Consider the following 14,463-nt stretch of genomic DNA (forward strand, 5'->3'; position numbering starts at 1 on the left):
GCCTACCCGCTAACAAAAATCGGCTTTTATTTATTTTTTGCTTTAATTTCTTCTTGACCTACCAACTGACAAAAACTCGTCTTTTATTTTTTATGGTCACAGCGGTAAACCATAATCTCTTCGTGGGAAAATTGTAACATAAAGTTCCCGAATCCGTTTGTCTGCATATAGTGACCGAAAAAGAAACACTTCTTGAAACGTCTATTCAATAAGTGTATTCCTGTAAAATTAGCCCGCGGCTATCGAAATGGAGATGCAATGCCTACACCTCTAAAACTGTCACTACGATACAGATTACTTGGATAAAAGACGGAGAATTTGTCCAGCTAGCAAGCACCAAATAAACCAGTTAAATGTGCGACCGACTTCCAACAAACAACTTCGAGAATGAATCAGAAAAATTTGTGATAACTCAAAGGCACGCCAGCAGTAGCGCGACGCAACATTTCATGTCCAAACAGGTTTCAAACTGAAACAGGTTTAAACCGGTTTGACACAGGTCTTACGGACGATGGTGCAATTTTGGCTCATGTTTTAGGAATTTCCATGACGTAATATTCAGTAGACCCGAACGGTTTCTACATGACGTTTGACCAGGCGAACAACCGTCTGGAACAAATACTGCTAAACGTTCCGGCATGCTTGGAGAATCAATTGAAAGCCAAGTATTCGTGCATAACAGCTACTCGCAATGCTTAAATCTAAAGATAATTAATGACAATTGAACGACAGTTGAGGACAGTTGGACCGTTACTACCATTGACGTTTCAACTGTCTGACCGACCGTCGAGGCTTCTGCCTGTTGACCGTTGACACCTCTAGCTGTAGGACTATATAGATTTTAGAGCATGTTGTGCTGCTGTCCCTACTCCATATATTAAACACTTGATGAATTAACTGATGCTAAAAGAGCATTTTGACTCGTGCGATGCTTCTGCTGAAATTAAACCACGTTTTTTCAGAACAATTAAAATCAATTTAACGGGAGCAAGTCAATGCAAAGGTCGAACCTTAATTAATGTTCCTTATGGCGTCCCGTGCCGGAAATATTTACATGTTTGTGTGAGATTGATGAATATTTTTGATTTTTGTTCTGTTTTCCATGTTCTAAAATGTCGCTTGTCTCCGCAATCAATTGTCTTATTCAAGATATGTTGAGAGTGATGGAGTATGCGACAGCCTATCTGTTGAGTCTATGATTCAGAAAATGCTAATATGGACCATTGGCAGAACATAACATAACGCATCAAACCCTTGGTCCATTATTATGGGTCGGATGAACATCGATATGATACCTGCAAATTGAAATTAAATTCATACAAATTAATTATAAATTATACAGAAATCATACAAATTGAACTTGCATTTTTGTAAAAGTTAATAAAGACAGTATTTTATATTTTCTCAGACAGAAGCCAGGCAAAAAAAGTTAGAATTATTGTTGGGTCATAGTTGTAAAATCAACTATTGGCTGAAGTGTAAAGTAATGAGCGATATAGTCGAGCAGTTATTCATTTTCTTGCTGGCAAATTCAACAACCGCTTTCGAGAATTGCGCAAGTGTAAAGGACTTATTGCTTAACACTTGTTTCTGCTTGAACCCTGATGAATGATGAGGCTCCAGCTCACCTGCAGCTAATTAAGCTTCTCTGCGAAGCCGATGGCAACATCTTTTTATCGTACCTTTTTACCAGCAGCTGCATAAAAACAAATTTCCAGAAATGTAAAAGTTGGCAAAAAAATGTTGAGCTTCTTCGGTTCAACATATTTGTGGGAGCAAACGTTTTCGGTTATGAACTTGAACAAGAACCGCTTGAGATCAAAGCTGAACGACTATCTACGTGATATCTTACGCAGCTTACGCTTGTCTTCCACTAACCTCGAAACAGACTTGACCTGAGTACAGAAATGAAGACGTCAGTCATCTTTCACATAAACATAGCAGTGCTTCTTCAAAGCTTCTGGATGTGTTAATTTCTGATGGAAAAGCAGATGACTTATACAGCCTAACTTATCATATCCCGCGATATGCATATACAACAAAATACTTATACACCTGCATATTGCTTTGTTCTATGAAAATGACATGATATAATACAATATTGCCATAGCTTATGCATCTTTCTTTAAGCAAAACAAGATCACCAGAGGCTGTTGGCTCGCGAGCACTTCCGCATTATCAAACCTGGCCTGCCTGGGAAAAAAATTGGACACCCCTGACTTAGGAAATCCGTAATCTCAGTTGTCAGAAAATATTCTAAACAATTTAGAGGTGCACACTCTGGAAGTTTTCTTTTAATTTAAAACCAAAACGTTGGCTTTTTTGTGTTAGGGTTGTAGCTTGCGATCGAATGTGAGTTTTCTGCCTTAGTGAAACAAATTTTATGGACTTTGGCAGAACAAAGGTTACAATTGGTTTTTTGAAAAGGCTTTCAAGTCACGTTTAGAAAGAAGATTGGTGTAGCAATTTTGGCTTTTTTAAAATCAGTTTTCACTGATGGATGGTTTTTGATTAGGCCATTGCTCCATGTCCTTGGCTGATAGCTCGTGTTTCCGTTGAACGTTTCTGTTTTTCATCTTTCTTGTCATTGCAAATCAACAAGCTGAGTCCAATACAAAGGTTAAAAGAAATAGCTGTCGCATTTAGCTTTCAAGAAATTGCCGTTAACATTGTTAACTGGTATGGACTGATGCTATAAAAAAATAAACTTTTTCTGTTAAAGTTGAATTGTTTAGGTAATTTTAGGTACCGTAACGTAAGCAATAAAAACTTTAACTCGGGCACGTGGATTTTATGTTTAACCTATTGGTTTAATTTTAAGAAATAGTTGCATTTTATATTGAGCATACAAATGACGACAAATTAATTTACGTACCTACAGTATAATTGATCGTGTAACTTATGGCAACTTCATGCCACAACTAAAAGTTCTAGCAACAGCAAGTTTAAATGCATAGATGGTAATGCATATATACATAAATGCATCAAATATAGTTATTACTATCTAAACCTTTGACAACCTGTTTTACCTAAAAGGAGGATCATCAGAAGGTTCTTATTCAAATAGAATCTATTTGAATAAGGACCTCCTTTTAGGTGAAACAGGCTGTCAAGGGTTTAGATAGTAATAACTATATTTGATTTGATTCGCTCTGCTTGGCTTTTTGCTTGGCATTGAGCACTTTTTGTAGTATTAATAGTTTTCATTGTTTAAATGCATTAATAAATGCATAGATGGTGTGCTAGAAAACGCTACAAGAACAAAAACTTAAATTAAAAAATACACCAAACACTATTTTGAATAAATTTTTTGAAAGATGTCAAAACCACATGAAACCAACTGCATAACTTAATTTTAGTTATTCAGTTTAACTGTAGCTTACTTGCATAAGAACGTTGTCACGATATTTTTTGCGATGTTTTACTTAGACCTGTCCATTAAAAACAAACATGCGTTGCTCTCTGCGCTTTAGATAAACAGCTTCAACTCAGTCTAATAATGTATTATTAAATTTGCAATTGTTATATACTGTATTACGAAGTGTATTTTTGTACAAAATTTGCGAAAACAAGTAAATCCAGACCAAAAATATGTGCATCGCTTTTGTGTTTTTGTTTGGTTTGGTTTTTGTTTGAATAAATGAAACAATGATGCATCAATCACTAATTTTTTTGGTTTTTCTACAGATTTAAAAAAATTAAAATCATGACTTTACGACTTATGTTATTTGGTTGTTATTTGATTACAACAATCGGTTTAGCTGCATTAGGCAAAGCCCAACAAGCAAATGAGGTGTGTTTTCCCATCCAAAGAGGTCCTCCTGGACTGCAGGGAATCCAAGGAATTGTCGGGGAATGCAACTGCAACGAAAGTGACGTGGAATCACTGAAAAAAGAAATCAATGCTCAATCCGGTTTGTAAACAAACAAATAATAGAATTATTTGACTTGTTTAGTTCAACATCAATAAAAATTATATACAGTTCTGCTGTCTGTGCATTGTAAACTAATGCTTCAAAAGACTGAGTGGTTTTAAGTCGAAGTGCACGCTTTTTAACTTATGCTTGTCATAATTTGAGTAGATCTGTAATCCTACCACCATCTGAATAACTTAGTAAACAAGCCTTGGTAAGGTACTAACCCTATTGTAAGTATTTATCATACATGTTTAAAGGTAACCTTGCAAGCCGAGAAACGTTGCCATGCTATACCCAGAAAAATAAAGCTCCTTATTTTGGTCATGGTTCATTTTGTATTTGAAAAAAATATTTTTTTTGAGAAAAATATTCGTAAGGCAGTGATCCTTCCATCTCTACTATTCGGCGAGGAAGCATGGGTCTCAATGAGGCGGGTAGTACCTTTACAGATTGGAAGTTTATAAATTGAAGACGTTTCGATGGACGTGTGGAGTGATAAAATTTGATGAAATCATAAAAATTACACTCGAAGATCCCTACTAAGACTAATAGAACTGAATAAGTAAACGTATTGTCCAGAGTAAGTTTGGACATGGTTTGAGAATAAGAAGTAGGCCACCTGATAAAACGAACATACAATCTAGAAATCTGACGTAGACGACGTGAACAATTTCATGGAAGATGGCGATACTGTGTCAGCTATGGCATGACGATTCTCGGCATGACAAATAAACTAGTCTGAGACTGGAAGTTGGAAGTAAACAGTTTCCACAGTAATTTAAAACTAACAAACGTTTAAGTCTGCAATGCTGCCGGCAACGGCGACACCCTTGAAATATTTTGCAATCCAATTTGCTATGATTGTTTTATAGAAGATGAAAACACTTTTTGGATATGACATGGTTTTCCTGAACACATTTTGTTGTGAAAACTTGAGCTGCATACAACTGGGCCTAATTTGTCACATCTCGCAGAGTTTTGCTTGTTTTCGAGACTGAAAGTCAATTTGTTGGTTTACATTACATCTACGTGAAACAACGAGTTATAAACCTATAAGTTGGTCAAATGCAGATAATGTGATTTTAAGAAGATTTTAGTCAAACTATTAGCAAGAGTATACAAAATGTGCACACTGTTACAAAAGCAGGCCGCGTCTCTAAGTAGGTGTTAGTATTGTATCTATGATTGTATCTAATTCTTTTCTTTACTACCGTATAGAAATGTAGGACCATTGTGGTATCATCGACACACTGTTACTTTAGGTAGAGTATGGCTCGGTTTATCTGATCAAACATTATTCTCTTGAATAAGCATTTAAGCAATTAAGCCTACCACTATACCAGTATGCTGCCTTTTCAAGTTTTACATTTTGCTTTGCAGAAAGACTTGAACTGTTATCGCGAAAAATTGAAGAGTTTGAAAAAGAGCGAGGTAGGCCACCAAGACAACCACTTTATCTGGTAGGTTACATATCTTCATCAGATCGAGTAAACTTAAGGATCTGACCAGACCTGGTAAAATGTGTACCAGATAAAGTGGTTGTCCGGGTACAGTAAGCATATGCTTTAAGTTCAACTGTTTTGAAATTTCTAGCATACCAAACAATGTATGCCTTACCAATCGGCAGCCGTGGCCGAGATCGGCAGCCGTGGCCGAGTGGTTAGCGCGTTGGGCTCGCAGTCGAGAGCCTGCATGTTCGACTCCAGCCACCCGCACTTGCTGTTGTTTCTCTGGGCAAGAAACTTTACGATAATTGCCTCTACCTAGTGATCGATTTCGAGTAATGGGTAGTACCAAATTTAAGTCATAAGTACAGTAGACAATCGGAAACAGACATTGCCGTCGGCTGCAGCGTGGGTCAGATGTATGTCGGAAGGCGTACACCGATGCATAGCGCTCAAGTCCGCTTTCCCGCAATGCAGGATAAAGATAAACAAACAAACAATGAGCAAACGTCAACTATAATGCAGGCTGATAAATTTTGATTGCACTATTATAAAATTATGATCTACGATCGCGATAGAGAGCGAACATTTTCGATAGAAAGCTTGGTATGTTGTAGGCCTACCACCAACATATGAAACTGAGAAGCAAAAATAAACGGATTTATTCTACTTTATGAGACATATAAAAAAGTTAAAGGTGGTCCCATACTTGATTCAAGTGTCGGTTATGCGAAGATAAGGTTCTCATTGTACTAAACTTCGGCACTAAAGAGAGTAGGGTGGCCAGTTCCTTTCTCTCGGCCGCCTTTCTTGCAGCAATTATGCCCACCCAATTTATTACACCCTAGGTAGAGGTGAGCGGTGTTTTCAAAAACCGCCTGAAGCCGGGAGCCGAACCAAGTTTGCATAATTTGCAGGCTTGTCCATGGAAATGGGATTCCCACGGGAATCCCATGGGAAATGTCCCATGGGATGGGATGGGATGGGACAGCACGAATTGCATTTCCCATGGGACAGTAGCTAGGCATTTTTATTTAAAAAATGATATGAATTCTCATAGATAGACAACTTTTCTGAACTTTAAAGTTAACAAAGTCAATAAATTTTGTCGTTTTGTATCTCTTTTTGTACATTTAGTCCTATCTAGTACACATTAAGACTTAAATTTCCATAAATTTAATAACATTTATTGAATTGTATTTTGATGGGAATCCCATGGGATGGGATGGGATGGGATGGGACGGGACAGGCATGAATTGCTATGGGATGGGATGGGACAGAAAAAAATGTCCCATGGACAAGCCTAATAATTTGAAAGCCAACGCCTTATTCGTTGCGCCATCCCACCGCGGGGCCAACATAACCTACTGAAAAATAGATTAATGCAAATAAGAAAAGTTGAACGTTTTTGACGCAACACTGTACATATTGTGCAACACATCAAGAAAAAAATAATTTAACTACATCTCAAATCAAAAACAACTGAGGTTCAAAAGTTAAATTTTACTCCACTAAAATTACCAGGTTTATTTCTAAAGTAAACAGGACAACTCAAAACCGAATAAAAATAATCTGTTTTAGCTACACAGCTTGAGGAGACACAGATAAGTGATACTTCCTATTTGCAAACAAACGACAAAAATTATAATGATTAGAAAATCCACCAGAAACAAAACAAATAGCAAAGATTAATTTCCTGTGCAAAGGAAATAAATCGATGTGTAAAACTTCACTGATCTAAAACTAGTTTTTTTAGTATGATGTTTATTTTATAAGGTTTGTCAAGGTTTCTCAAACTAGGGTAAAATCTACTCTTATGGAGTAAATCGGACTTAGCTTGGGCATAAACTTTGCAAATTTCTGCTTTATAAAAAGTGCAATGTTTTTAATGGGCATTAGCAATTCTTAGTTTCAAATCATTTTAAATTATATTATTTCTCGCACACCAATGACTACCACGGACATTTACTTTCTGAGTTCGACTTTTGTATGTTTATAGAAGACTGGAATAAAGTGTGCAACGGGGTAAGATGAGCAAGTCCTATTTTTGAAAAAAATGGTGGGCAGAATTTTCTTCTGAATAAATTAGCCTACCCATAATGCTACTTCAGTCAATATATATGTTATGTCCAGTATGAATCGCTTTTTACAATAACATGTAATTACATTGTTTTTGTCGGAAAATCCAACTTTTTTTTGGTTGCTAAAACTGAATATTTTTATTGCTGCACTACGTAGGCTAAATCAATTTTTATTTTTTTGACAGGCATAATAGGTAAGAATATTCAATAAAGATTTTACATGAATTAATTTTTCAGTTTTTAAAATATGGGGTAAAGTTTGCAATTGAAGTATAAGTACGTTGGAGCAGTTTCTCAATTTACCCCCCAAAAAATAGCCTGGTAGGCTACTTACTTTTTGAACAGTTGAATTTGTGTTTTAAGTTTCATTGGATACAATAAAAAATGTAGTAGGCTATTATGTTTTGAGTAATGCATTGTTATGCATAGTTATGAAAATGACTGGGAGGGGGAATGGTTCAACTTAATAAAGTTGCTCAGCTTACCCCAGGTCATTGCTCAACTTACCCATAAAATTTTTGTAGGTGTAAGTTGAGCAATACCGTACACATATAAACATTAAAGGATAACTCATCACAGAATTGTCATTAAAGATTCTTTAATGAGTTAATTGTCCTATTAAACCTATTAAAATTCTTTAATGAGCTTATTGACTAATTGCCATTAACCCATTAAAGAAACATTGAAGAATAACACATATAAACATTAAACTCCCTGAAGAAGGTAGTCGTGTCTGATTGACGAAACGTCGGAATAAAAGCAGATTGTCACTTTAAGGGTGTGATAGTTTAGCTACATCGTGTGATAATTAGGTTAATTTTCACCAGTAGAACGCATTATGTTATTTAACTAAATGCCTGGTGAACACTGAACAGCCTCATTCAATTTTCAACACATACTGTATAAATATTATTATGTAAAAAATGATACAGCCTATTACACGAAGTATTGCACGGTCAAACTCCATCTAAAATGTAGCTAATTTACTGATGCTTCAAAACTCTTTTAAAGTTTTCAAAAACGAACCGTTTTTTTTGCAAAAGCAACATTATGCAAAATGGTGCTCACCACCTTACCCTACTAATAAAATACCACCAAGTTGTAGACGACTCACAACCAAAAAAAGTTAGCTTTGAAAACATCGTGACACAAAATGGTAGGGAAAATAAAATGGTAAATTGGTATTTGTCCATAAAATAGCTTTATAAAATATGCGAAAAACCACTACAAGAAGGTAAAATTCGTCAACAATATTATGGGAAACAACCCCCCCCCCGGACCCTCTATCAGATATTTTGCTTTTTGGGGTATTCACTCTTTTGTACGTTGTACTGTATATTTTTTCTTAGAATTTTGGTTTTCTTGAAACCCTGGTGATGATGCCTCCAACTTTTGTCTAGATCCACTACAAGACCAACACATTTTCGTTCAAACACCAATGTCAGCCATATTTTGTAAAACGCTTTTTTTATGTTAAAACAACTCAATCTCATTTTGTTATTGCAGAACATGCAGCTGAAGATGCCGAAGTACAAAATAACTCAAGTTCTGTTGTCTTCGTCTACGACAGAGTTGAGGAATTTGTCAAACAGGAATTGAGAAAACGTATGAAAACTAATCATGAAACAGCGCTTTTGCGTAGTTATGGCTTGTCTTTAGCTTAATTTTTATGCCTGGTGAAATAAAGTTCAGGCCAACCTTAATTTCTAGCACTTTCAAATGTGACAAAAACCAAGACACGGCCATGTGCCCTTGATTGACGTCAGACCACCAGTTTAAGTGTGGGGCACTCTCATCACTCTGCAAACTAGTGGCGCACGCAGAAATTTCAATAGAGTTTTTGCAATTTTTTGCATTAGTCTTCGTTAAACTATAACTATGGTAGCATATTTTTACTCAATGGCTGAAAAACTGTCGAACTACAACATTTTTTGGTCTGTGAAGGTTACAAGATGTAAGCCTATAATTGTAAAAGTGGTCTAAGCCGGGCATCGAACCAGGTTCGTATTATTAAAAAGCCAACTCCTTATCCGCTGCGCCAACCTGTAGGCTGGCTGTTGTGCGACGAGCAGATTTTTGGCTACTAATTTTAAGGAGAAGAGTATTTTTATGTGTTTCTTTTTATCAGGAATTTTTTTCTCGTTGATTTAGGGTTCAGCCAAACCCATTGAGCGTGATATCTGCTTTTTTCAATTATTTTTCAAGTTTGAATAAAACGCTTGATTTGTTTTATAGGCTATATTGGTGAATTTTCATATGTAGCTTAACAATAGGCCTTTAATAGCATAAGAATCTTTTCTCATAAGCCTGAAAGATGCTTTGAGAAAACTTGTAAAATATTTCTAGGCGATAACTGTCCGATAGGATTACGAGATGGGCGGATAGCGGATGCTGATATCACCGCGTCAAGCACATACAATGCAACAGGGATTGGGGAATATCAGGCTCCGTTTCTCGCAAGATTGGATAACCAACCTACTGGTCAAACGGTTGGGGCCTGGCGCTCAAAAGACAGTAAATGACTGCAAATAGCTTACATCAAATTTCTTTATTATAGTGTTACTTCGTTATTATCCAAGTCCTAAGCCAAATTCCAGTGTTTCGTAGTATGGTATGAAACATTATTTTTATCTTTTTGATTAGTTTAAACATAATTTGCAAATACTTAATTACTCCAAAACATGGAAAGTAGTTAACTTGATTAGACTTAGGCCTCCTGTTCCAATATTTCGCTGCTTTTTGTTTGTTGTAAACGTGAATTTCATTCTAGTGTAATAGTCTACATGGTGGTTCTTTAAACTAGTGGCCATGCCCATAACTGCATGTAACTTATCCTAAAGTATTAGGCCTTTCGAATTTTATTAAGCCTACCATATCCTTTCCATATTTTTTAAATCGTTGTGATTTTGCAGATAGCCCATTGTTATTAAACATGATGATCAAACAATTTTAAATTATAATGAAAAACTTGGTTGAAGAACACTAAGAAACAAGGCAAGACTTATTGAAAATAATGGTTGTATTCTCATTTGTGTATTTTTCAACTTTTGCAGTGATTCCCATTCAACAGATAAGCTGCAGCAGCGTCGCTTCAAGCTATTCGCAAATGCAATTTATTGTAAAATGTCCTAAAAACTGCCAACAAAGCCAAAGTCGATATAATCGAATTGTACTATACGGGACAGGAACTTATACTAGCAATTCGCAAATTTGTCGGGCAGCTATTCATGATGGAAAGTTAACAGGTAAGCTAATCGAACATCAAAGGTATATTATTTATTTATAGGCCTGTAGAGCCTATAAACAAAACCATACCGTTTAAACGCAGCGTGTAGCGAGTGGACTTCTACAATAACTAAAGTAATCAGGTCGACTCTGGCCCAATAGGTGCGTCTGAAAGACAAGATAAAAATAAAGAAACTCGTTGTTTTACAGTAAGCATGCTCTCAGACTATAAGATCTTTAAAACTTTTCGCGATGATTATCGAATCGTTTTGTTGTATGCAGATGAAGGTGGAATTGTCATGGTTCAAAGACAACCAAAGAGAACCTTTCCTGCATCACGAAGCCACAACCTTTTAAGCCAGTCATACACTGCGCAACGAGGGACATTTACTTTTGCATCGAGTAAGCCACCATCTGCAACAGATCATCATTCACTAGCCTACATTGTCGTGAGACATAATAAGCTAAGTTTAAACAACCAGATGACTTAATTGCAGTAACAGTTGTAAATTTTCCTCCGCGGCCTTCAGCTTTAATTGTGTTAAAAATATAATCATTCAGATAATGGACTTCAATGGATTGAAGTGGACTTTCATACTCCAACTTTGCTCACTGGCGTGATCACTCAAGGTCGGCCTACAGCGAGAGAGGAATGGATCACATCTTTCATGATATCTTATGGAAACTCAAGGGACAACATGACAATGATGACTTCTGATGATGGAAATAACCTTGTTAGTAGCCTAGCTGGCATAAAGCAACACTACTGTCATTAATTTCATTTGTTATAAAAGCTAAATAGTATAATTTAGACCTAAACGTAAGCTAGTGTTTGTAGATTTCAATGAATAGAGTCAATAGGCTATGGTACTTCACGCCTTTGCGGTAGAATATCTTGCGAGTGTGCGAAGATTATGCGCTTTGTTATCTTGCGTGTTGCCTTCAATAACGCATTTAGAATAATTCATAATTTGCCCAAACAATATAGTGTCCGTGATCATCAGGTCTTGCACTCTTGTGTAACATTGTTACATATAATGCATTAATACAGAAATATGTTTTTTTCTGTTGTTGGAAGATACAAATCGTCGTTTAATTCTATTGCTGCCTTCCTAATGAGGTCTGAATGCTATCGTCAATCGAACTACCGTCTTTATTACAATAAGATTATGCATGCTGATGCTGTTAATTAGCCTTGATGGCTGCCATGGCACAAAAATATCAACAGTCAAACGTTAACGTTAAATCTTACTGGTTGGTTATTTGAACAAAATGGGCTTGTAATTTCTTTTCAGTTACTTTTACGACGCAGCTGTGTGTTTAGGCTGCTGCTGCCGCCTATGTCTTTTATGTTTGTATTTTTTTGTGTGATTTGATTATGGACATTCTTGTCTGATACAAGTAAATAAATAAAAAATAAATACTCTGCAAATTTTTTTAAAAATTGAGTGGAAAGTTTATACCGTCAATTTCAGTCATAAGCTATCAGAACTGCATTAATCATTGTATGAATTCAGTGGATGATCTGAATAGTTTATAGTTTAAAGGCAATATTGTTTAAAACACTTTATGTTATTTTTAGGTGTTTCAAGCCAACACCGATATGACAAGTCATGTGACCAACATGTTCTTGAATCCGATAACAGCGAGATATGTTCGTCTCATTGTCCTGACATGGCATAACCACATATCCTTGCGGCTGGAATATGTTACTTGTTAGATCACAGCCTATCAGCCAAAATACTGGAAAGTAAACTTTAACAATATAATGGTATTTTACAACTAGAATTTATTGTGTTTTTCTTGTTTTCTTATTAACCTCATATGAATCGCCTCGGAGTCTTAAAGGTTAGAGTATTCGCTTCTGAAAGCATGGGTTCGACACTCTGTCGGGTCATAATAAAAACTCTGTAAAAAATATGTCAAATCTTATTCTTGCTACAAAGTCAGGAACAGATTAGATTCTGGATGGTAATGTAGGCCTAGGCTACTCAGCTGCACTTCCACGACTGCGACTCCACGATACGACTGCGCCTCGATCCGTCTGCCCTGACGCTGTTTGCTTTATAAAGCGCAGAGACCAACGCATGTCTGCAACGCATAGGCTGTAGGCTACCTCTGTATAAAAATACAGAGTATCATTATTTCTGATATTGCGTGTAAAAGATGAAGAAATTGACTTAGAGATATAGTAGGCTAGTTAAATTAGAATGCACAAATTGAAACAAACTACAGTATGGCCTACGTGTTTTTCTATTTTCTTTATGGGACATTATGTAGGCATTTTCGGCTTTTGATGTTTTAAAAATTCAGGTATTTGGTTGTTCTACCACAGATACAGATACAAATCTTTGATCTACAGACATTAGCGTTGACAAAGGGTTCGGAGGATACTTTTGAGTTTGGACTCGGAGTGATTTTAGGAGCCCATAACCTTTCCAAGAGGCCTTGAAACGAAAAAACCACGGCGTATTCTTTAGGATCCAGGGATTCATAAGAATACAAGATGACCAACCAGGCTGCAATATCTGACAAGTGGTCGGAAATGGAGGTAAAAAGGCTGCCAGATATTTTTTATTTTTTTAGAACAATTTTTTTGGCACTTTTTGAAGTAGTGGTAGTGGTCGTCCAAAACTTGTCCGTTTAAAACTGACCTGAAGTTTAAAGTTGCACGAGATTGAGTTAAAACAATTTTTAGTTGTGTTAGTTTGGAATGAGAATGTGATTTTATGTACACAACTTAAATTCAATAAAACTTACCCAGTTAAAGAATAGATTACTAAGCATTTAGGAACAACAAAAAGCTTGAGAAACTTAAAATACACCTCAGGAATAAAAAGCTTCATGTTTAAAGTGTTGAAGCCGAGGTAGTTACTTTTTCAGGTAATGTCGTTTATGTGCAGAAGAGGTTAAATTTGTAAAATTAATAATGATTTGATAAGTGAATAATTATATTGCCTTGGATTAGTTTTAGAATAGTTGTTTACGAACAAGTTTTGAGCTACCACTACTTCAAAAATGCCAAAATAATATTGTTTTTAAAAATTAAAAATCATCTGGCAACACTTTTACCTCCACTTGTGAGATATCGCAGCCGAGTTGGCGAACCCTTACTTTGAAAAATCCCTGCAAGAATTTCATAGAAGGTACCAGGCCCTAATTATTCACTTAACTGCCCTGCCTACAAACCAACAAATCGGTCATCAGCATGCTTCCTGTTAGCGAGAGCCCCAAGACCAATCAGTGCGCTTTCCACCAGGGCTGTGGAGTCGGAGTCGTGGAGTCGGATTTAGTGGGATTTTGGCGTGTGCGGAGTCGGAGTCGCTAAAAAAACGGCCGACTCCGACTTGATAAAAACGATGAACAATAAAAATTTTGTGAAGAAAGGGGCGTTCTTCCCGGCTATCAGCACAAGGCTGAGCACTCACTAGTACAGCGAGCAGCTGCGATTCGCCAACCATAACGGTGTAGCTTCCACGCTAAGCCATTCAGACCATCCAATCAACAATATGTTTCTCGGCAGCCGATTTGTAGCAAGAATTGACAGCGATAAACACGTGTTTCGCCCATGAGGCTGGGCTCATCAGTATCGCACCGTATTCTGCCACAAATTTATTCGACCACCGCTTTACCAGTCGCAAGGCTTGCGTGGGTCAGGCTTAACCGCCTGCGAACTGGCGTCGGCCGCTTTCGTTAGGACATGCACAAGTGGGGCCTGGCTCCTCCATCAGAATGCGAGTGTGGCGCCACAGAACAGACTGCGGACTATGTCATTAACCACTGCCCAACCCACCG

General features: G+C 36.8%; 1 protein-coding gene across 1 annotated transcript; it reads left to right on the forward strand.

Moving 5' to 3' along the window:
- Positions 1 to 3,706: 3,706 nt before the first annotated feature.
- Positions 3,707 to 12,565, forward strand: LOC145764269 (uncharacterized). The gene is made up of 9 exons (XM_082575892.1): positions 3,707 to 3,914; positions 5,298 to 5,348; positions 6,280 to 6,378; positions 8,950 to 9,048; positions 9,790 to 9,957; positions 10,497 to 10,688; positions 10,951 to 11,070; positions 11,230 to 11,402; positions 12,251 to 12,565. The coding sequence occupies exons 1-9, from the start codon at positions 3,707 to 3,709 to the stop codon at positions 12,386 to 12,388; spliced, it is 1,248 nt and encodes a 415-aa protein (XP_082432018.1). The 3' UTR covers positions 12,389 to 12,565.
- Positions 12,566 to 14,463: the final 1,898 nt, after the last annotated feature.

Source organism: Aplidium turbinatum, chromosome 2 (assembly GCF_918807975.1).
Source record: "Aplidium turbinatum chromosome 2, kaAplTurb1.1, whole genome shotgun sequence".
In the NCBI taxonomy this organism is placed as follows: domain Eukaryota; kingdom Metazoa; phylum Chordata; class Ascidiacea; order Aplousobranchia; family Polyclinidae; genus Aplidium; species Aplidium turbinatum.